General features: G+C 38.9%; 1 protein-coding gene across 9 annotated transcripts in view; it reads right to left on the reverse strand.

The window, feature by feature from the left end:
• Positions 1–24,931, reverse strand: part of ints8 (integrator complex subunit 8) — a 122,773-nt gene that overhangs the window by 72,405 nt on the left and 25,437 nt on the right. For 6 of the 9 annotated variants that reach the window (XR_011352401.1, XM_069921823.1, XM_069921822.1 and 3 more), the window contains exons 2-4: positions 20,451–20,598; positions 922–1,099; positions 633–773 (exon numbers count right to left, since the gene is read on the reverse strand). Coding sequence is in view for 7 of the 9 variants with exons in the window: in XM_069921821.1 (XP_069777922.1) it covers positions 633–773; positions 922–1,099; positions 20,451–20,598 (467 nt within the window). In the remaining 2 variants the exon portion in view is untranslated. Of the gene's footprint in view, positions 1–632; positions 774–921; positions 1,100–20,450; positions 20,599–24,931 lie in introns of those variants that run through there. The other 3 variants (XM_069921820.1, XM_069921818.1, XM_069921824.1) reach the window with 2 other exon arrangements.

Below are 24,931 nucleotides of genomic sequence, written 5' to 3' on the forward strand. Positions count from 1 at the left end.
CACTGTTATTGCAGTCTTGGGAGAACAGATATACAGCATGGCTCTGCAGGCTTCTAGCATTCAGTCCTAATGCTGGCGACTCTATATAGGCTTTAAATGGCCTGTTAAAGGAGTAGAGTGATTTTTAAAAAAAATCTTGCAACCACGGGGTCTACACCCAAATGGTGGCACCTGTGCTTGGAAAAATGTGCACAAGAGGCTGCAGATTCTGGGGGAGCAGCAGACCGGTTCAGGACACCAGAAATGGAGAGAACACCCTTTCTCTCTGTTGAGGTGAAGCATGGGATATTACCCTACAGAGACAACCACAGCAATGGACCAGCAAGGGGCTCACCAGCTGAAGGACCCACACAGGCTATGGGGTGTTAGTAATCCAATGGTCGAAGACCCACAGAGGCTACGGGCTGTTGGTGACTGGCTCATGGGAATTAAATAACAGCTTCACTGGTTACAAAATATGAAAATAACATCTTGTACCAGAAAATATTGTCAATTTGCCTCACTTGATTATTTTTCTTTAATTCCTGAACTGTACCATAGCCTGATAAACTGATGACAGGATCTAGACTTCCCAGTTTAGAATGGAAATATGCAATACATAAAATTTATAGTGAAGGATACAATACTCTTACCATCTATTATACACCAGAATAGCCATGGTGGTGGTTGGAGGCAGGCTGCACAAGTCTAGATCAACATGCTTTACACCTGGAGGAACTTTGCTGATACAAAGCAGCTCGTTCAGAAGCATATTTAGCACTGGTACTGTCAAGCTACAGAAAAATAATTACACAATTTAAAAATTAACACTGGAATAATGGAGTGATAGAAAGAATTTCAACCTCTGTAAAATGATTTAATTCATAAATATTTTTAATATTTAAACAAAAAGCTCCAGTGCACAAATTGAAAAAAAGATACCTTTTCTCCAACAACTCCAAATCCCATTTCAAGTATGCAGCTACCTTCAGGGCAAGGAGCTTTAATGTACGGTTCCTCTTATTGTCAGTCGGTGGTTGAACTTGGTTCTGCTCATTAACAGACGGTTTGGAGGCTTGCTCCAAAAACTGGTTGATCAACTGAATTGGTGATGGATCTGCTTCAAAACAAAAATTGGTTTTGAAAGCTTAAAAATAGACAGAAAAACTGATACACGGTAACATCTTACATTTAGAATGGACTTTATTCACAAGACGACACTGCATTCAATTATAACTATGTTCTTTTACCCAAAATTACTGGAGGGAATTTTGCAAGCACTTGTTTTAAGTTGCTCTTTCTTTTTAAGGATCTGGACATTGATGGCAAGACAAGTATTTATTGCCCAACCCCAAGTGCCCTCATAATGAGCATCTTGTCAGGCCACTTCAGTTTGGATGAGGCCGAAGACCTTTCAATGTAAACTCCTCAGATGTGGTCTGGCCTGCCAAGTGCCTACAGCATATTCTCCTTTTATTTTAGATTTCTGCATCTTTTTAGATTTTCTGAAGTGACAAAGCCTAAAGTGTTCATGATGACGAATTTCCACTCCCTAAGGTTTATTAGTAAACTAGATAAGTTTTTAATGACAATTTGATCTTTTGTGTTAATTATAGTTCTTTTAAATTCCAGATTACATAAAATTTTGATAATCTGCTATTTGACCATTTGCAAATCCTGATGTTCAGCAGAGTTGATATGGTACTATTCACTGTGCTCTCTTCTGACTCATTGGGTCCCATACTCCCTTTAGAATCACCAGGGTCCTGTTTCCTGTAATCTCATTAAACTGACCAGTTTCCCCATTTCCCGTGCAACTGGGTTCACGTGGGACATTTATTACAGTGCAACATAAATGGATTTAAAAATTTATCAGTTTGTTGATAACATCCAATCGTCCAGAAAATCTGCTAGTACAGCCCCAAGATCTGAGCATGCCAGATTATTTTATTGACTGAATTTAAATTCCAAAGCCATGGTGAGATGTGAACTATACTCAGATTGTTCGTCCAATTCTCTCTAGTACTCTGGTAAATTAACCAGCTACTCTTCTATTCTCTTCAAAAGATGTGAAACATTAACATCACCCCTGTCAAAAATATCTGGAATTTCACTCATTACAACCAACCAATTTTTCAAAAGCTTGTTACTTTGTAAATATACATTCTCACACAATACGACCATAAATTGGGCTCTGCCCCTCAAAAAAGAGACTTGCTTACAGAACTAAACAACATTTCTTTCAGCCCTATACTCCAGAATTCCTTCATCTGTCCATCTTTCTCTTATATTTTAAGAACCGCCTTAGAAGTCAGAGTTTGATTAAAGGAATTGATCATACTGTAGTGGCTGCTACCGCTGGAGAGGTTACGCTCAAAGAAGAGACACACTGCAGGAGTTAATTCAACACTACTTTATTGTGCTGGGAGCTCTGCTTATAAAGGGCTTAGAAGTCCATCTCTGACATCATCATTCCACTCGTCTGGTGGCATTACGATCCAAAATCCTGATATTGAGTGTTTAGTGCTATCCATAGAGTGGCCAATCAGTAAGCCTCTCTCATCCCCGGGTGTTGGCTGCTTCCCTAACTCCACCTGACTGACTGCTGCTGGCCAACCCATTGGATTGGGGTGCTGCTGAGTTGACCATCGACTTCAAAGTACGTAGCTCGTCTCGGCTGGCGGCTTCCGGAGTTGGGTCGCCGCTACGAGCATGGTGTGGTTGGCGACCCGCTACACGACCCTCCCCCTCCAAGAATCGGCATTAGGTGAGGCCTTGTGCTCCTTTAGCGTAGGGTTAGGTCAGGGATTGGCTGGTCAGAGTCAAAGAATACTGGCTTGAGCAGGTGAAGGATGAAAGTCTCATTTCTCCTCCCAATATCCAAAAGTCACCTTGACCTGTTGTGTGATAATAACTTTGTATGGGGCCTTCGTAAAGTCCCTGTAGTGGGGGTCTGTGTGCCCTACGTCTGACAAAAGCATATTTACAACTCTCAAGTTCTTTAGGTATAAATGTCGTCCATGAGCCATGCTGCTTTGGCTGTATCGGGGCGAGTGTGCCCAGGCGGGACAAGGCGGCCTCAGGGAAATCATCCCCAGTGTCTTTGGCGGCCAGGAACTCCCCAGAATCATTAATGGTGCGCCGAACACCATTTCAGCTGCAGAAACCTCTAGGTCCTCTTTAGGAGCAGCCGGACCCCCGTGAGTACCCACCCGAGCTCATCCACCCAGTTAGGGCCATTGAGTCTGGCCACGAGAGCTGCTTTAAGGTGTCAATGGAATCGCTCCACTAAACCATTGGGTTGAGGGTGGTAAGCCGTGGTATGGTGGAGCTAAGTACCCAGAGATTAGACTAGAGGTAAATTTAGAGCCCCTGTCCGAGGTTATATACTCTGGAACCCTGATCCTAGCCACCTGGTGGTGCAGGAGAGCCCTGGCGCACGTTTCCGTAGAGGTCTCTGGCAATGGGATGGCTTCCTGCCATCTGGTCAATCTGTCTACTAGGGTCAGTAAGTAGCGTGTGCCTCTGGATATTGGTAGGGGGTCCACCAGACCCATGTGGCTGTGGCTGAAACAGCATCATGGCGGTTGAAACAACTGGTGGGGGGGGCTTTAGTGTGGGTATGGGTTTTCGAGGCCTGGCATGGTGTACAATTCCTGGCCCACTGGCTGAGCTCTTTGTGGAGACAATGCCAGACAAATCGACTAGCATCCATTTTGAGAGTCGTTTTGATAGCAGGATATGCCAGGTTGTGTATAGCCTTGAAAATGCGCCTCCTCCAGGTAGTGGGAATGATCAGTCGAGGCTTACCTGTAGTCGTGTCGCACAGGACTGTCTGCTACCCAGGACCAAGCTGTATGTCCTCCAGCTGGAGGCCGGTAATTGCAGTACGATATGTGTCAATGTCCTTGTCCACTGTGGTGTTACGATCCCAGAGGACCCCAAAACTCAGCAGCAATAGAAATTCACCAAGACAAATGGTTTCTTAAACAAAATACTTTTAATTATCTTTAAAAATGAAAACAGGATCAAACTTTAACTTATCACTATTAACTTAACCCCCTTCTAATTCTAAGTGCACGTGTATGTAATGTGTATACAAGTTCAGAAAAATTCTTTAATTCACAGTCCAATCTCATTTCTCACTCCACTAAGTTCACTGGTTGCAGGCAATTCTTAAACTGAGCACAGAATTTAACATTTATGAATTTCACCAGGCTTTGGTGCTTGGAAGGTAAATGGTTACCGCTCAGGAAGGTTCTTGTTGGTTTTCAGAGAGAGATTTGTTGTTTGCTGGACACTGACAGAGTATATAAGTGTTTTTGGGAGATAAATTGGGAAAGGTTTGTTAGAGTAGGTTACATACATACACTTTAAAACAGATCTTATTTGAAATACTGGAGCTCTGCCCGATGCTAGACATATAGCGGCCTCGGAGCATTTGCAAGAGCTTTGAAGAGTGCTCAAGAGACTTCACTATGGGATGTTGTTTACAAAAGGCAACAGATGAAAGATCATGTTGGAGCCACATAGTGTCTGGAGGAGAGCTTGCTGTTGTAAGAGGGTCATGTGGTTTTGCAAGCAGAGGGAGTAAAACAGGCTTTCTCTCAGAGAGAAAGAGGGAGAGAGGGAGGGTGGGATTGGGGGGTTGGGTGGGGGGGAGAGACACAGATCACTTGTACAGTGTTACAGCCAGCAGCTGGAACTGGAACAGGACAAGCTCGCAAACTTGTAGAATGGCCCATTTTGGAAGACAGCCTAGTCAAAGCCCTTGTGGTTCATGCAAGAGGAGAGGACAGGCTGTCTAATGTTTCACTTGGAATAAGTGAAACAAGAAGGAACTCTGTGGTGACCTGAAAGAAAGAGATTATCATCTGGAGAACCCTGACGGGGCAGGTTTCTTCAGCAAGACACTGATGTGGCTGATGGAAGTAAAAGGAACAACAAATCTCTCTGAAAACTGACAAGAGCCTTCCTGAGCGGTAACCATTTACCTTTCAAGCAGCAAAGCCTGGTGAACTTTATAAATGTTAAACTCTGTGCAGAGTATAAGAATTGTCTGCAACCAGTGAACTTGGAAGAATGAGAAGTGAGATTGGACTGTGAACCAAAGAACTATTCTGAACTTACACACACATTACATACATGTTCGCTTAGAATTAGAAAGGGGTTAAGTTAGGTTAAGTAAGTCAACAGTAGTAAGTTAAAGTTTGATGCTATTTTCATTTTTAAAGATAATTAAAAGCAACTTTTCTTTAAGTAACCATTTGTCTTGGTGAATATCTATTGCTGCTGGGCTTTGGGGTCCTCTGGGCTTGTTACAATACCCACAACTGATTCCTTTTAATCAGCCACTTCAGTGTCTTGCCAAAGACACTTGCCCCATCAGGTTTTTTCAGATGATAACCTCTTTCAGGTCACCATAGAGTTCCTTTTTGTTTCCCTTTTAAATGAAACATTAGGCAGCTACTCCTCTTGTATGCACCACAAGGGCTTTGACCAGGCTGAACTAAGAACTCACAACCCGTCTTCAAAATGGGGTTTTTCCACAAGTTTGCCAGCTTGTCATTTTCCAGTCCCAGCTGCTGCTGCTGAACTGCAGAATTCTCTCTCACTCAGAGAAAACCACATGACCCTCTTAGAACAGCCCTCTGCAGACAGACTGTGGCACCGAACCTAATCTTCTGAGTTCGTTCATCTGTTGCTTTCCAAAACAATAATCCCTTACTCAACAGCATGTCCAATTAACATCTATTTGTTAAGTCCTTATAGGCATTCTTCAAAGTTTTTGCAAAGGCATTTGGAGCCTGAACTGTCTGGTATTTTAAATTAAATCCATTTTGAAATGTTTGTATGTGACTGACACTAAAAAAACTGCCACAATTTATTTCCTTTTAATAGATATCTATACAATATAAAATATAACATAATCTGTCACAAATCCAATTTCAGTTTTATATCTTTTTCATATATATTCCCATTAAAATATTCTTGGATCTTTTTGTATCTTTATCTTCATAATTTGTTCTAACCATGCACTCAAATCGTTCCAAAATCTCATAGGACCAAACCGAATGAAAAAAAATTCCCTATTTCCTTGTTACATCGTAAACACTTATCTGAATAATTATAATTAAATCCATTCAATTTATGTGGAGTATAATATTATTATATTGAACCATTTGATTTCTAGCATTAACAGTATTTGTCAGTCTCTTGACACAATTTTAACCATATTTTCTCCTGTATTTGTATATTTAAATCTTTCTCCCATCGTCATTTTGATTTATATACATCCTTTTTCCTTTTAGATTCTTGTAATTTTATATACATATTAGTAAGAAATTTCTTAATAATAAATGTATCTGTTATTAGAGGAACTAGGATATGGGGAGAAGGCAGGTAGGTGGAGTTAGGTCATAAATTAGATCAGCAATGATCGTATTGAATGGTGGAGCAGGCTCGATGGGCCATTTTTGGCCTACTCCTGTTCCTACTTCCTATGTTCCTATATACCTTCAAATAGACTTTGATGTGGGAATCTCAAATCTGTCCCTAATTTCATTTTTAAATATAATTTTAATTGGTAATATGCAAATATTGTATTATTTTGTATATTATATTTATCTTTTAATTTCTCAAAAGTTTTTAAAAAATCTCAGAAAACAATCTTTTATTCTCTATATACCTTTACTACACCAATGATCAAATAAAGAATTATTCACAGTGAAAGGAATAAGTTGGTTTTGTTTTAAAAACATTTTAGGTAATTGATCATTTTTAATCCCTTTCTCCATATGAATCCCATTCCATATTTTCAATATATGTTTCCTTAAACAATTCACTATTCCACTTATACAAAATTTGTTCTGGGATAGTTTCACCAATTTTATTCATTTCAATTTGAACCTAAGCTGTTTTTTTCACCCACCTGTTAACAGGATGACAAAAAACTTAATTGACCTGCTTTATAATTTTTTTAATTTGGTAATCTTAGTCCTCCCTGATCAAATTTCCATGTTAATTTTTCAAGACCAATTCTTGACATTTTACCTTTCCAAATAAATTTTTGCATAATTTTATTCAAACTCCAAAAAATATTTATGGTACATGAATGGGTAATGATTGAAATAAATATTGTATTCTTGGAAAAATATTCATCTTAATACAATTCATCTGTCCTATTAGTGTTATTGGTAAATTTTTCCATCTTCTCAGATCTTCTATCTATTTTTAATAGTAAATAGTAAACTTAAATAAATGATTTATATCAATTTTTATTCCTAAATATTTAACTGCTTCATTTTGCCACTTATATTTTGTCATTGTGAAAAATCTATATCCACCATAAGCATCAACTCACTTTTATCAAAATTAACTTTATAACCCGATACTAATCCATATTCTATTAATCTTATATTCAACTTATTCAATGATATTTCTGGTCTTGTTAAATATACTATATCATCATCTGCAAACACACTAATTTTATGCTGTTTATTACCCATCTCAAAACCCTTAATTTCTTTATCACTTCTCATTATTTCTGTTAATTGTTCTATTGCTAATGCAAATAAAAAAAGGTGACAATGGACAACCTTGTCTAGAGGACCTCTCTAACAAAAATGATTTTGATATTTGTCTATTCATAACCACTTTTTCCTTTGGCTAATCATACAACAGTTTTATCCAATTTACAAAAGTATTTGGAATCCCAAATGCATTAAGTGCATGAAACAAAAAAAATCCCATTCCAATCTATCAAATGCTTTCTCTGCATCTAAAGCAACTGCTACTGCTGGTATCTTTCTATTTTGTGCTACATTTATCAAACTTAAATATGTAGCTATTTTATCTGCCACTCTTCTATTTTTAATAAAACCAGTTTGATCCAAATTTATTAATTTTGGTAAAAATTTAACTAACCGATTAGCTAATAATTTTGATACAATTTTATAATCCATGTTCAATAATGATAAAGGTCTATATGAAGAAGGTTATAAATAATCCTTCCCTTTATTCAGAATTACTGTTATTAATGCGGTATTAAAAGATTCTGGAAGGTCATGTACCTCTTTCATTTGGTCTAATAGCCCCATTAATACAGGTAGTAATAACTCCTTAAATTCTTTACAAAATTCTGGTGGAAAACCATCTTCACCTGGTGTTTTTTTTAAATTCTGTAATGACATCAAAGTCTCATAGACCTCTATTTCAGAAAAAGTATCAGATAATTCTAATTTTTCATCTTTATCTAACACAGGTAATTTAACTTGTCGCAAATACTGTTCTTTTTTTTAATCATCTTTCAAAGATTCTGATTGATGAAGTATGGCATAGATTTCCCTGAAATTATCATTTATTTCCTGCATTTTATATGTTATTTGATCAGTATCTTTCTTGTTCTAGAAACTTGCTCTGCCTTTAATTGCCATGCCAATACTTTATGAGCCCTTTCACCTAATTCGTAATATTTTTGTCGCAATCTCATTATATCTCTTCATTTTAAGTTTGTATTGTATTAAATCTTAATTAAGTTTGTATTGTATTAAATCTTAATTAAGTTTGTATTGTATTAAATCTTAATTTTTTTGATTCTAACAATATTCTTTTCTCCTCATTTTTTGCACTTATATTTCCTTCTCTAATTTCATCATTTCTTTTACCAACTGATCCACCTCTTTCATATTATTTCTTTACTTTTGAAGTACAACTTATTATTTGATCTCTTAAATATACCTTCATAGAATCCCATATTGTAAACTTACTTGTCACTGAATCATTATTAGTTTCAAGGAAAAATTTTATCTGTTGTCTCATAAAGTACTAAAATTCTATTTTCTTCAGCAATGTTGTATTTAACCTCCACCTATAACCTATCTTTTGTTCATCTTCCAACAAAATTGATAAAATTAAAGGTGAATGATCTGATAGATCTCGCGCTTGATAAACATTTTGCACTCTAAATTGAAATTGTGCATAAATTAAAAACATAAATAACTCCTTCACTTGGGTGAATTCTTCTCCATATATCCACTAACCCCATGTCTTTCATTAAATCTACTGCTATTTTATTTTTCATTTTATCTCCTGATCTATCTATTTTAGGGTCTAACGTAAAATTAACATCTCCTCCAATATGATTTTCCCCTTAGCATTTGATAATTGCATAAAAATATCTTGAACAAATTTACCATTATCTACGTTAGGTGCATATACATTAATTAAGATCCATCGTTCCAAATAAATCTGACAGTTTACCCTATCTTCTTGCTACATCTCTTTTCTTTTCTTTGGCTTGGCTTCGCGGACGAAGATTTATGGAGGGGGTAAAAGTCCACGTCAGCTGCAGGCTCGTTTGTGGCTGACAAGTCCGATGCGGGACAGGGAGACACGGTTGCAGCGGCTGCAGGGGAAAATTGGTTGGTTGGGGTTGGGTGTTGGGTTTTTCCTCCTTTGCCTTTTGTCAGTGAGGTGGGCTCTGCGGTCTTCTTCAAAGGAGGTTGCTGCCCGCCAAACTGTGAGGCGCCAAGATGCACGGTTTGAGGCGATATCAGCCCACTGACGGTGGTCAATGTGGCAGGCACCAAGAGATTTCTTTAGGCAGTCCTTGTACCTTTTCTTTGGTGCACCTCTGTCACGGTGGCCAGTGAAGAGCTCGCCATATAACACGATCTTGGGAAGGCGATGGTCCTCCATTCTGGAGACGTGACCCACCCAGCGCAGCTAGATCTTCAGCAGCGTGGACTCGATGCTGTCGAACTCTGCCATCTCAAGTACTTCGACGTTAGGGATGAAAGCGCTCCAATGGATGTTGAGGATGGAGCGGAGACAACGCTGGTGGAAGCGTTCTAGGAGCCGTAGGTGATGCCGGTTGAGGACCCATGATTCGGAGCCGAACAGGAGTGTGGGTATGACAACGGCTCTGTATACGCTTATCTTTGTGAGGTTTTTCAGTTGGTTGTTTTTCCAGACTCTTTTGTGTAGTCTTCCAAAGGCGCTATTTGCCTTGGCGAGTCTGTTGTCTATCTCGTTGTCGATCCTTGCATCTGATGAAATGGTGCAGCCGAGATAGGTAAACTGGTTGACCGTTTTGAGTTTTGTGTGCCCGATGGAGATGTGGGGGGGCTGGTAGTCATGGTGGGGAGCTGGCTGATGGAGAACCTCAGTTTTCTTCAGGCTGACTTCCAGGCCAAACATTTTGGCAGTTTCCGCAAAACAGGACGTCAAGCGCTGAAGAGCTGGCTCTGAATGGGCAACTAAAGCGGCATCGTCTGCAAAGAGTAGTTCACGGACAAGTTTCTCTTGTGTCTTGGTGTGAGCTTGCAGGCGCCTCAGATTGAAGAGACTGCCATCCGTGCGGTACCGGATGTAAACAGCGTCTTCATTGTTGGGGTCTTTCATGGCTTGGTTCAGCATCATGCTGAAGAAGATTGAAAAGAGGGTTGGTGCGATAACACAGCCTTGCTTCACGCCATTGTTAATGGAGAAGGGTTCAGAGAGCTCATTGCTGTATCTGACCCGACCTTGTTGGTTTTCGTGCAGTTGGATAATCATGTTGAGGAACTTTGGGGGACATCCGATGCGCTCTAGTATTTGCCAAAGCCCTTTCCTGCTCACGGTGTCGAAAGCTTTGGTGAGGTCAACAAAGGTGATGTAGAGTCCTTTGTTTTGTTCTCTGCACTTTTCTTGGAGCTGTCTGAGGGCAAAGACCATGTCAGTAGTTCCTCTGTTTGCGCGAAAGCCGCACTGTGATTCTGGGAGAATATTCTCGGCGACACTAGGTATTATTCTATTTACAATCTACAATTGTGTCTAATATCTTCACTGATAAATTTTTATTTATCAATATTGCTATACCTCTAGCTTTTGAATTAAATTAAGATGCTATTACAGTTCCTACCCAATCTCTTTTTAAATTTCTACATTCTTTTTCTGTCAAATGTGTTTCTTGTAAAAAGGCTATATCTATTTTTGCCTTTTTCATATAAACAAATATTTTCTTTCTGCATTATTTGATTCTGTATCCCATTAATACTAATCAAATTCAATTTTCCAGCCATTGGATCACTTTACTAAATCTACTAACCATCCATCTTCCCACTCCCATCTCTCTCATTTTTAGAACACTAATATTATATTTCTTAATTTTTAAAATATATTTAGGTGTATTGAGAAAAAGTAAACCAGAAAAAGAAACACCCCCCCCCCCCACAAAGGCATACATTATTAATAATACATCCTTAAAACCTTGATCTATACGAGTTGTAGTCAAAACCACACCAGCACTCATGACTCCGTAAAAGTTGGTCCTTTACTCCCAACTAACTCTCTTGAATTACTGTACTGACCCTTGTTATATTAGATCTATATAGTCTTTACCATTTATAAATATTTACTTGTTTATAGATCATTCAGGTTAAAACTTTCCTCTCTAATATTCTCTCTCTCTCAAAAAAAATCTTTTTTACAAAATATTTGCTCTTTCCCTCTCTATATTATCAGCTATAATCATTCTGTATTATCTCTCATTTCAAACATCACTCCCCTCTTGCCTCTCTCTCTCAGGCAAAGAATCTGCAAACAGCTTTGCCTCACTGGGTTCTGTAAAAAATCTATTTTCCCCTTCCAGAACAAAAACTTTCAATGCTGCCAGATACATTAGGACAAAAGCATAGTAACCTTTCTTCCATAACACATTTTTAACAGCATTGAATTCTTTTTTTTCAATAAATCAAAACTTATATCAGGGTAAAAGAAGATTTATTTCCATTATAAATTAATGGTGATTGTCTTTCTTTCGCTGCCAGTTCCAAGATTTTTTCTCTCACTTCATAGCGAAGCAATCTGACCAATATCGGATGTGGATTTTGATCTGGTTGCGATTTTGGTCATAATGCTCAATGAGCTCTTTCATTCTCAATATCTCCTTGAAATTCAGTTACCCCCAAAGATTGTAGAATCCAACGTTGACCTTCAAGTCCAACAATTTTTATATTATTTCTTTTACTAAAATTTTCTAAAAAGTCAATTTTTTTAGTTAGTTGATCTTTTGTTGCAGCTGCTTCAGCTTGAATTTTTTTCATCTGTTCTTTAACATTTTGAATCTCAAATTCATTTCCTTTAATATTTTCTTCCACAATTTCAAATATCTTATCCACTTGCAGCATCATTCTTTCCATCTTGTAAAATTCTTATTTTCTTCTATGCTCTCATTACACTTTTTAAATTCTGCTGTCAATTGAACCAAAGGTTGCTGAAAAAATTCCATTTATTTCTTCATTTCAATTGTAAATGTACAAGTCTCCTTCATTTTTTTCTGTCTTTTTTGCCAGAACTCCTTGTTCTAGATGCAATTCTTGTTCTTCTTGGTCTTCATCCTGATCACTAGAGCTGAAGGCTTCTTGTGCTTTTTTAAAAATTGACTCTTTTTTTGTGCTCTGCACATCTGCGACTCCTCATGCATGTGCGGAATCATTTCTTCTCCCGTGGCAGGTGGCCATTGTTGGGGGAGACCTTGTACAACAGTGTCCAAGGTCTCCCCAGCTCGAGGCTTTTCTCTGCAGACTCTTACCTTCCAGATAGCTCCAGGATCCTTCTTCAAGGTAGGTCTTTATCTGCCTCTTTTTCTCGTTCAATTTCTTGTGAAGTTACAGCTGCTTTGTCTTTCTTTGGTAACTTCTTGTACTGTTTATTAGATCTTTCAATAACTTTTCGTTCTTTTTTTTTAAAACTTCCTCAACCATGTTGATTGCAGACTGGGTGCTCATTCTTTAGGTCCACGATGCTGGTTGGACCAGTGAGGGGCAGCACTGTATGGCTGCTCAAAGAAGGCACACACACTATGGGAGTGAATTCAACACTGCTTTATTGTGCTGGCAGCTCTGCTTACAAAGGGCTCAAAAGCCCATCTCTGATGACATCATGCCACCCGACTGGTGGCATTACAATCCGCTTTCAGGGATTGGTTGTTTAACGCTATCCGGGGAGCAACCAATCAGTAAGACCCTATCATCCCTGGGCGTGGCTGCTTCCCTAGCTCCTCCCAATTGGCTGTCACTGGCCGATCCGTCGGTGTGGGGCACTGCAGCTACATGCTGCCGTGTCGAGTGCCGACTTCGAAGTGCGTAGCCGGTGGTGTAGGGCACGGGTTCCCGGTGTTAGGTCGCCACTTCAAGCATGGTGTAGTTGGCAGCCCGCTACAATACCATTTAATATCTCCTCCTCCTTTGCAATTCATTTTTGTCTGATTTTATGAAGCAATGTGGGGCATTTATATTAAAAGAAAGATTTCCATGCACGTGCAGGTTCTTGTTACATTCAAGATCACACGTCAAACTCAGACCCGCAGGCCAAATTTGGCCTGTGATATAATTATATTTGGCCCGCAAGATCATATCAAATATGTATTAGAGCTGGCCCGCTGGCCACCGCGCCAGTATAGCGCATGCACAGCTAATACAAATCCCAGAATGCTTTGCAAATGCATTGGCGCCGGCCCCTCAGCCCACTAATCGCCCCCACCTCCTCTCTTTACTTTCATTAGCATCTGCGACCTGTCGCCCAACTCACATGTAATAAACCCCTTACGAAAAATGGCCAAACGAAAGACAGAAAACAGGACCTTTCAAGACAGGTGGGAGGCAGACTCTATGTTCATCATTTTAAAAGACAAACCTGTTTGTCATTGAAGCAAGTTGTTCTTTTTTTGACTTGTTGGCTTGTGAAAAAAAAATACATTTAAAAGGAGCTTCAAGGCTATAGAGAAATATTATTTATTGAATATTTTATTTCTCATTTGTTAATGCTTCTTCTGGAAAGAGTTTAACCAAAACTATTATTAAACATTTATTTTAATAAGAAAAAGTTTAACATATGATGAAAGAAGAGAAAACATGCAGATGTTGTTGAAAATTTTCAATAAATATTTAGTTTGGCCCACAACTTAGTCCAAGTTTTTAATTTTGGCCCTCTGTGAAATTGAGTTTGACACCCCTGCTCTAGATATTAGAGTCTGCACACTGCAACATTTACATTTTATGGTTCAAAATGATTTCATTGCTTCTTGATCACCAGCCTAAACAAACCCCCAGTGCAATATACTGTCACAGTTCATCAAGAGAAAGACTGTGCTGCTCATTTAATGAGCAGATGAAGACACTTTACCCAGATTTATTCACTCTCTTTTTATATTAATCTTCATACTGTCATTGAGATACCGAAAAAAGTTTTCAGATGGACCTTGGAAATTTGGGTTTCCAAAAGCATGGCCTTCAAGATAAATATAAGCAAGCATGCTGTATGTTGAATTAAATACCAGCAGCAGCATTAGAGAGCATAAGTACATTGCTAGCTGCCACTACAATATCTCAGCCATTTATTCCTTCCCCTACAAAATGTTTTGAAGCAGCTGCCAGTAAAATCCCCTGCATATATTGGTCCAGAGGCACACACTCATGTGTGATTCTGGACAGAGTTGAAAGTTTTCACTATCATGTAGAATTCAGTCATCTAAGTAGATATTTATGCATACACAACTCAACAAAATCATTGAATCAAGTCCATGAATCCCAACGGAGTTTTCCTTTCCAATACAGTGGCAGACATTGTAACCAAATGGAGTAATTTATATGGAGAAACAGTTAACAGAGATTAGAACAAAAAAAAAGTCACTTTCTGTCTTGTACGACTTCATGCCTAAAAAGATGGCATGTTATTGTGCTGAGCTACATTTCATTAAATCAGATTAGGAGATAATTAATAATATTGGGGTAGCATATCCCAATCAAGAATTAGACACATAGGTATCCACAGTGTGAGTTGTCTTTAGTTTCTCATCTCACTTTCATAATCGAAGACAAAGGATAGAGATATAATCAAAAAATAATTGGTATTTTTTCAAATTTTATAAAAATATTTCCTACTTTCCATATAGAAAATTAAGAGTTTATTGTCACATACATTGTGCAATGTACATATGCACCAAAAGTCTTTCTTGCTGCGGTTGAATAGATACTTTGTAAAAAAAATATAATTAATTGAATTAAAGAGACAATAAAAAAGACATTTAATAAATATTTACACCCTGCCTTGTACAGAACTATTGACATTGAATGTAAGAGGAATCTTAAGAGAGGAATTAGGAAAGCTAAAAGAAGGTACGAGAAAACTATGGCAAGCAGGGTGAAAACTAATCCAAAAGAGTTCTACAAATATGTTAATGGTAAGAGGAAAGCTAGAGACAAAATTGGTCCCTTAGAAAATCAGCGTGGAAAACTGTGTGTGGAGCCTAGAGAAATGGGGGAGATATTGAACAGTTTCTTTTCTTCGGTATTCACTAAGGAGAAGGATATTGGGAGATGTGGGATAAAAAAAGCAAATTGGGTAAATATGGGGAATATAGAGATTACAAAAGGTGTAGTTTTAAGGCTTTTGAAGAATATAAAGGTGGATAAGTCTCCGAGACCAGACGGGATCTTCCCCAGGACATTGAGAGAAGTGAAGGAGGAAATAGCAGAGGCTCTGGCGGTAATTTTCCAAATGTCATTAGATATGGGGATAGTGCCGGAGGATTGGCGCATTGCGCATGTGGTTCCGTTATTTAAAAAGGGTTCAAGGAGGAAGCCTGGCAACTATCGGCCTGTAAGTTTGACGTCTATGGTAGGTAAATTAATGGAGAAAATTCTTAGAGATAGTACTTATAAACATCTGGATAGACAGGGTCTGATCAGGAGCACTCAACATGGATTTGTGGGAGGAAGGTCATGTTTGACCAATCTGATTGAATTTTTTGAAGAGGTGACTAGGAATGTGGATGAGGGTAGCGCAGTGGATGTTGTCTATATGGACTTCAGTAAGGCCTTCGATAAGGTACCACATGGAAGGTTAGTTAGGAAGGTGCAGTCTTTAGGTATAAATTTTAAGATAGTCAAATGGATTGAACATTGGCTGAAAGGGAGAGGCCAGAGAGTGATAGTGGATAATTGTCTGTCAGGTTGGAGGCCGGTGACCAGTGGTGTGCCTCAAGGATCTGTATTGGGCCCATTGTTGTTCGTTATATACATTAATGATCTAGATGATGGGGTGGTGAATTGGATTAGTAAATATGCAGACGATACTAAGATAGGTGGAATAGTGGATAATGAAGAAGGTTTTCAAGGATTGCAGAGGGATTTGGGCTGCTTAGAAAAGTGGACTGAAAAATGGCAGATGGAATTTAATGCTGATAAGTGTGAGGTGCTTCATTTTGGTAAGAAGAATCAGAATAGGACATATGTGGTAAATGGGAGAGCATTGAGGAATACAGAAGAGCAGAAAGATTTAGGAGTAACGGTACATCGTTCCCTGAAGGTAGAAACTCACGTGAATAGGGTGGTGAAGAAGGCTTTTAGTATGCTGGCCTTTATCTATCATTGCATGGAATATAGGAATTGGGAGGTGATGTTGAGATTGTATAAGACGTTGGTGAGGCCTAATTTGGAGTTCTGTGTGCAGTTCTGGTCGCCTAATTATAGGAAGGATATAAACAGAGTGGAGAGAGTGCAGAGATGGTTTACCAGAATGTTGCCTGGGTTTAAGCATCTGGAGTATGGGGAGAGATTGGACAGATTGGGTCTTTATTCTTTGGAGCGTAGAAGGTTGAGAGGGGATTTGATAGAAGTATTTAAGATTATGAAAGGGATAGACAGAATGGATGTGGATAGACTATTTCCGTTAAGAGGAGGAAAGATTAAAACAAGAGGACATGAGTTAAGAATTAAGGGGCAGAGGTTTAGAGGTAACATGAGGGGGAACTTCTTTACTCAGAGAGTGGTAGCTGTGTGGAATCATCTTCCGGGAGAAATAGTGGCGGCGGAGTCAATTGTATTATTTAAGAAAAGGTTGGACAGGTATATGGATGAGAAGAAGATGGAGGGTTATGGGCATTGTGCAGGGAGGTGGGACTAGAAAGGGGTGTTTGGTTCGGTGCGGACTAGAAGGGCCTAATGGCCTGTTTCCGTGCTGTAATTGTTATGTTATGTTATGTTATGACAGCAATAATGCTAACAATCCATTTATAGTGTTGGTCCAGTCCATTAGTGTTACAAGGGGAGGTTCAAGAGCGTTAAAGCTGTAGAAAATAAACTGTTCTTGAATCTAGAAGTGCTAGTCTTCAGGCTTCTGTCCAAAGGTTACAACGAAAAGAAGTTGTGACAAGGGTAATGTTAGATGCCTTCTTGAGCCAATGCCCCACACAGATGCATTCAATGAATGGGAGATCAGAACTTGTGATGGATCCAGCTATCTTTGTTATAAATGGTTTTTTGTTTGTATTTTCATTCAATTAAGTGTACTTTTGTAGTTTTTTTTCCCCCTTTTTAAACAAAGTACCCTTTCAGCTATAGCAACTAAGAATTTTGGTGCATATGTACATTGTACAATGTATGTGACAATAAACTTATTATTTCTACATGGACAGTGGGAAATGCTTTTAACAAAAAAATGATGGTCCTTTGATTACAATATCTCTGCATTTCTGGAAACTTGAATGGCCAAACCAAACTGTGATACAACCAGTCAGTATACTTTCCATAAAGCACCTGTGGAAAATAGAGTATTCGATAACATATCAAATCACCTCGGATTTCTTGGGAAATAAAGGCATTGGTGTGGCTTCTTCACCGTTGCCTTGATGTGCTGGCTCCAGGACAGGTCTTTTGAAATATGAACATTCAGGAACTTAGAGCTTCTAATCCTCTTTAACTTCATCCCTTCAATGCAGAGGTGAGTAGACCCCTGCCTTTCCCTCCTAAAATCAACAATAAGCTCCATGGTCTTGGTGATGTTGAGAGCTAGATTTTTGTTCTGGCACCATGCAACCAGGTTCTGAATCTACATCCTATATTCTGACTGATCAGTTCAAGTTATTCAGCCATTAACAGTGGTGTTATTAGCAAATTTGCCTGGTAGTATATGCCGGAGGCCCGAGGTCCTATTGCTGCCACCGCCGGAGGTCCGAGGACCCGCAGCTGCCCGGGGGGGGGGGGGGGGCCGAGGTCCTGCCTGAGGTAACGGCCGCATCGCGGGGAGAGACAGCCAGCTGAGACCGGGGCCGGGAGCAGTCAATGAGAACTGTTTAGTGTATTTCAGAGTTTAATACACACCTTAAAAACAAATAGTCTAAACACTAACAACTGTGAACTCCATTACAGAGATCTCTCCAGTCTTAAAAAATTTTCTACTAGAACTTTTCTTTCTGATCCTCAACCAATGCTGCATCCCCTTTACTCGGCCGCGGCAGGAGTAAACGCACACAGGCTGATTCCAGGGCGCACCACTCCATAACCGGGGACAGCGGTCGTAGATCTTCAGAAATGGTTTGACCTAAAAGGGGAGGCAGGCCTCTTCAGGCCGGTTAAGCAACCTGCATAGGAGAAGGTCACTCCGATATAAAACCTACGACCCAAGGACCTCGCTGCCATGTCCCAGCTTGCTTGGCCACAGCACACGAACCATGGGTGTAAAGGGTGGGGCCAGTACTGCGCACACTGCACTCCACCTAAAACCTCCTTTGTGCAGGCCTAAGGACAGGTCCACGTCCACCCCCTCAAAAGATGCACACAACTCAAGCTAGCATGCTGGAACATCAGAACCATGCTAGACAAGGCTGACAGCCACCAACCTGAACATCGGTCTGCCCTCATCGCACATGAACTCCTCAGACTCGACATCGACATAGCCGCTCTCAGCGAAGTCTGCCTTGCAGATGTAGACAGCCGATGCCGCTTTAGTTGCCCATTCAGAACCAGTTCTCCAGCGCATGACGTCCTGTTTTGTGGAAACTGCCAAAATGTTTGGCCTGGAATTCAGCCTGAAGAAAACTGAGGTCCTCCATCAGCCATTTCCCCACCATGACTACCAGCCCCCCAAATCTCCATCGGGCACACAGAACTCAAAACAGTCAACCAGTTTACCTACCTCGGCTGCACCATTTCATCTGATGCAAGGATCGATGAAGAGATAGACAACAGACTCGCCAAGGCAAGTAGCGCCTTTGGAAGACTACACAAAAGAGTCTGGAAAAACAACCACCTGAAGAAACACACAAAGATCAGTGTGTACAGAGCTGTTGTCATACCCATGCTCCTGTTCAGCTCAGAATCATGGGTCCTCTACCAGCATCACCTATGGCTCCTGGAACGCTTCCATCAGCGCTGTCTCCGCTCCATCCTCAACATTCATTGGAATGACTTCATCACCAACATCGAAGTACTCGAGCTGGCAGAGTCCGCAAGCATCGAATCCATGCTGCTGAAGACCCAACTGCGCTGGGTGGGTCACGTCTCCAGAATGGAGGACCATCGCCTTCCCAAGATAGTGTTCTATGGCGAGCTCTCCACTGGCCACTGAGACAGAGGTGCACCAAAGAAGAGGTACAAGGACTGCTTAAAGAAATCTCTTGGTGCCTGCCACATTGACCACCGCCAGTGGGCTGATATCGCCTCCAACCGTACATCTTGGCGCCTCACAGTTCGTCGGGCAGCAACCTCCTTTGAAGAAGACCGCAGAGCCCACCTCACTGACAAAAGATAAAGGAGGAAAAACCCAACACCCAACCCCAACCAACCAATTTTCCCTTGCAACCGCTGCAACTGTGCCTACCTGTCCTGCATCGGACTCGTCAGTCACCAACGAGCCTGCAGCAGACGTGGACATACCCCTCCATAAATCCTCATCCACGAAGCCAAGCCAAAGAGAAGAAGTGGAGTTGGAACTGAACTTGACTACATGGTCATGAAAGTACATGAAATAGAGTAGGGGACTAAGCACTCAGCCTTGGTGTGCCCATGTTGAAGATCAATAGGTTATGTTACTGATTTGTACTGATTGAAGTTTGGTGATGAAGAAGTCAAGCATCCATTTGCATAGGGATGAACAGTCTAAGATCTTTTAGTTTGGTCATAAATCTTTCTGGTAGTGATGGTAGATGACACATTTAATTATAATATTTAAAGGGCGGTAGTGCCTTGTTTAAGTTCTCCTTCTAAAAATTGATTATTTCTAAATAGCTCTAAAATTATACTTTCCATTTCTGAGACAGAAAGAACGCAATGACAGGCATGATATAACCTCAGAAGGTGCATTTTGATAATATACCTGCAATTTGCTTTCTCAAGACATTTTGGGTAGCATGGTTAGTGAAGCACATAGAGGAATGCTATTACAGCGCCAACGACCTGGGTTAGAATCCGGTGCTGTTAGGAGTTTGTACATTCTCCTCATATCTGCGTAGGTTTCCTCTGGCTGCTTTGTTTTCCTCAAAATGTACAGTGGTTGTAGGTTAATTGGGTTGTTTGGGCAGCATGGGTTTGTGGGGCAGAAGAGCCTGTTACCATGCTGTTGGTCTAAATTTAAATTTTTTAATTAATACATTTCACCAGAATTGTAAAATGCTTTGCACAATCATTCTGAGGTAGGGTGCCCGAACATACCTGGATGAGACTTCTGCAAGTGTTTTTCAAGCAATCCTTCGTCCAACAGAAACTCAAACCAGATCGCTTGTGGTGGAGTGCAGGGTCGGCTGGAGGTTACTGCCACCCGATCAGCTGCTTCCGCACTCATTCTTCTCCAGTTTGGGTCCTGAAAACGTGAACAAAATTAAACTATGGTAAAACTTATGTCTCTTTTACCCTTCCCTACCTTCTTAAAATGTTCTTTTATGAATTAACATCTCAGGGCAAAAAAAAAAGTTCTGAACACCCCTTCAAATGAAGCAGCATTAGGAAACTGAACAAACTCCAAAATATGCTCATTGCCTTTAGAGTTTGAATTCCCAACTGCTCAAATGTTGATTGCCTTTAGAGTTTGAATTCCCATCTGCTCAAATGTTGATTGGTGTTTCCTAATGTTAACAGCTTATATTCAGTGCACTGCTGTGGATAAACTGGAAGCAAACTTTAGAAGCAACTTAAACTTCATTCCATTCCATTTTGTAGATGGGGAATAGAACTGATCATTTTTAAGGAATGAAGAAGCCAACTGCAACCATTTGCTGTGCTTCTATAATTCATAAAGTGGAAGTAGATCTGCTAATTGCACATGCCAAGTGGTCAATCACTAGCAGTTCATTCTAATATGCTGAAGTACAGAGAGGGAGTCAAGGACCAGATCCTCCGCATCTCTTCCCAAGATGGGAAGAGATGTGGAGGAGACAGAGAAATTAAATGAGGGGGACAGAATCCTTGCAGGGAACAGGGTGCAAGTAAGTGTAGTCAAGGTAGTTGTGGGAGTTAGCAGGCTTGTAATACATGTCAGTGGAAAACTTGTCTCCTGAGATGGAGGCAGAGAGATCCAGGAAGGAGTGAGGGGAAATAGCGGTCACTGCAAAATCAGTTGACGCTTGCAAGTGGATTCGCAAATCCAAATGGAGAGGGGAGATGTGGTTGTCCGACAAGGGATAAAGGACAACTCAGGAGGGGAAGGGGAGATTGGGGATAAATTAGATAGAAATAGGAGAATAAGGAAAATGTTGGATGTTGTAGGAATGTTGTCTGGTAAAGAGTTGAAAATAAGAAAACAGAAATGGAAAAGGAGGAAAGGTAATGATGGAAAAACGGAAAGAGAAGATAAACAAAATATAAAATGGCTACGCTGAACTATATGACTCTAAATATTAATGGAATACATATCCAAATTAAAAAGAAAAAACTACTAAATTTACTGAAAAAGGAAAAAATAGATATAGCATTTGTCCAAGAAACACACTTAACTGAATTGGAGCACAAGAAATTAAAGAGAGATTGGGTAGGACATGTAACAGCAGCATCGTATAATTCAAAAGCAAGAGGAGTGGCTATATTAATTAGCAAAAATGTGCCATTTAAAATAGAAGAGGAAATAATAGATCCAGCAGGGAGATATGTTATGATAAAATGTCAGATATATTCGGAGCTTTGGAATCTACTTAATATATATTCACCTAATGAAGCAGATCAAAAGTTTATGCAAGATATCTTTTTGAAGGTAGCTAATACGCAAGGGAACATACTAATAGGAGGGGATTTCAACCTGAATTTGGATCCAAATATGGATAAAACGGGGAAAAAAATTAACAGGAAGAACAAAGTAACCAAATTTATAATTAAATCAATGCAAGAAATGAAACTTGTGGACATATGGAGGAAACAAAACACAAAAGAAAAGGAATACTCATACTACTCGACTAAACATAAAACATACTCAAGAATAGACCTATTCCTGTTATCAGCTAGTATGCAGGATAGAGTAAGAAAAACAGAATATAAAGCGAGAATGCTATCGGACCATTCACCCTTAATACTGACAGTAAAGCTAGAGGACATCCATCCAAGAATGTATAGATGGAGATTAAACCCCATGCTACTTAAAAGACAGGATTTTAGAGAATTTATTGAAAAACAATTAAAAATGTATTTTGAAGTAAATACGGAATCAGTGGAAGATAAGTTAATACTATGGGACGCAATGAAAGCATTCAATAGAGGGCAAATAATAAGTTATGCAACCAAGATGAAGAAGGACTACAATCAGGAAACAGAGCAGTTGGAAAGGGAAATAGTAAACATAGAAAAAAAATTAGCAATAAAGGAAGATACAACCAAAAGAAGAGAATTGGCGGATAAAAAAATAAAATATGAAACATTACAAACATATAAGGTGGAGAAGAATATAATGAAGACAAAACAGAAATATTATGAACTAGGTGAAAAAACACACAAAATCTTAGCATGGCAGCTTAAGACAGAGCAAACTAAGAAAATAGTATTGGCAACAAGGAAAAAAGACAAACAAATTACATATAATCCAAAAGAAATTAAGGAAAACTTCAGAGAATTCTATGAACAATTATACCGAACTGAAAACGAAGGGAAAGAAGGGAAAATAGATGAATTTTTGACTAAAATTGAACTACCAAAACTACAAATAGAGGAACAAAATAAATTAACAGAACCATTTGGAACAGTAGAAATACAAGAGATAATAAAAAAATTAACAAATAATAAGACACCAGGAGAGGATGGACTCCCAATAGAATTCTACAAAACATTTAAAGACCTATTAATACCGCCCCTCCTGGATGTAATCAACCAGATTGATGAGACACAAAACTTACCAGATTCATGTAAAACAGCAATAATTACAGTGATACTAAAACAAGGGAAAGATCCACTCTCACCAGCGTCATATAGACCAATATCTTTGCTAAACACAGATTATAAGATAATAGCTAAACTATTAGCAAACAGATTAGCAGAACAGGTACCGAAAATGGTAAATTTAGACCAAACTGGATTTATCAAAAAAAGACACACAACAGACAATATTTGTAAATTTATTAACTTAATTCATGCAGTAGAAGGAAATAAAGCACCTGCAGTAGCAGTTGCTTTAGACGCAGAGAAGGCCTTCAACAGAGTAGAATGGAATTACTTGTTCAAAGTATTGCAAAAATTCAGTTTACCGGAGAAGTATATTAATTGGATTAAAGCATTATATAAGGGACCGTTAGCACAAGTGACAGTAAATGGACATGTATCAAAGCAATTTAACTTAAGCAGGTCAACGCGGCAGGGATGCCCACTATCACCATTATTGTTTGCGTTAGCTATAGAACCACTAGCAGAATCGATAAGAATAGATAATAATATAAAAGGAATAAAAATAAAAGACAGGGAATATAAAATCAGTCTATTTGTGGATGATGTGATAGTGTACTTAACAGAACCAGAACTATCAATAAAAGAACTATATAAGAAATTGAAGGAATATGGAGAAGTGTCGGGATACAAGATAAACGTAAATAAAAGTGAGGCAATGCCTATGAATAACGCGGATTTCTCAAAATTTAAGAAGGAATCCCCATTCAGATGGCAAATGCAGGCAATAAGATACCTAGGTGTACAAATAAACAAAAATCTAGGCCAATTATATAAACTCAATTACAATCCACTAATGAAAAAATTACAGGACGATTTAGAGCATTGGAAAGAGCTACCACTAAAACTGATAGGAAGGATAAACTGTATTAAAATGAACATATTTCCAAGGATACTATACTTATTTCAGGCATTGCCAATACAACTGACAGAAAAATTCTTCAAAGAGTTAAAGAAAATAATAAGGAAATTTTTATGGAGAGGGGGGAAACCGAGGATAGCACTAGATAAATTAACAGAATGGTATAAACAAGGAGGCTTACAATTGCCAAACTTCAAAAATTATTATAGAGCCGCACAATTAAGGTACCTATCAGATTTTTATCAAACAAGGGAAAAACCAGACTGGACGAGATTAGAATTAGATAAAATAGGGGAAAAGATACCTGAACACATATTATATAAATGGGACGAAAAATTGGTACAACATAGAACTTCTCCAGTATTATACCATCTCCTCAATATATGGAAGAAGATTCATGTAGAAAGAAATAAAACAAATTATCAATTACCAAAACTAATATTGACGCAAAATAAGCTACTCCCTTTTACAATAGACAACCTTACCTTTAGAAAATGGGGAAAAAAAGGGATTAAAAGAATAGAAAATTGTTTTTCAGGAAATAGATTCTTATCCTTTGAACAAATGAGAGATAAGTACAATATAACTGGAGATACAGCGCTGGCATATTACCAACTGAGATCCTACTTGAAAGATAAATTAGGAAGCAATTTGAGTTTACCAGAGGGAAGTAACCTTGAATATGTGATTACAGATACAATGTTAATCAAAAGATTTATAACAAATATGTATATTAAACTGCAAGAAAAGGAGAATGAGGAAACAAATGGTAAAACTAAACAAAAATTGGAACAAGATTTAAATATAAAGATAAAAAAGGAAACATGGGAGAAATTATGTTCTGGAACGATGAGAAATACAATAAATACGAGGCTGCGTATGATACAATATAATTGGTTAAACAGACTATACATTA

Source organism: Narcine bancroftii, chromosome 2, assembly GCF_036971445.1.
Source record: "Narcine bancroftii isolate sNarBan1 chromosome 2, sNarBan1.hap1, whole genome shotgun sequence".
Lineage (NCBI taxonomy): Eukaryota > Metazoa > Chordata > Chondrichthyes > Torpediniformes > Narcinidae > Narcine > Narcine bancroftii.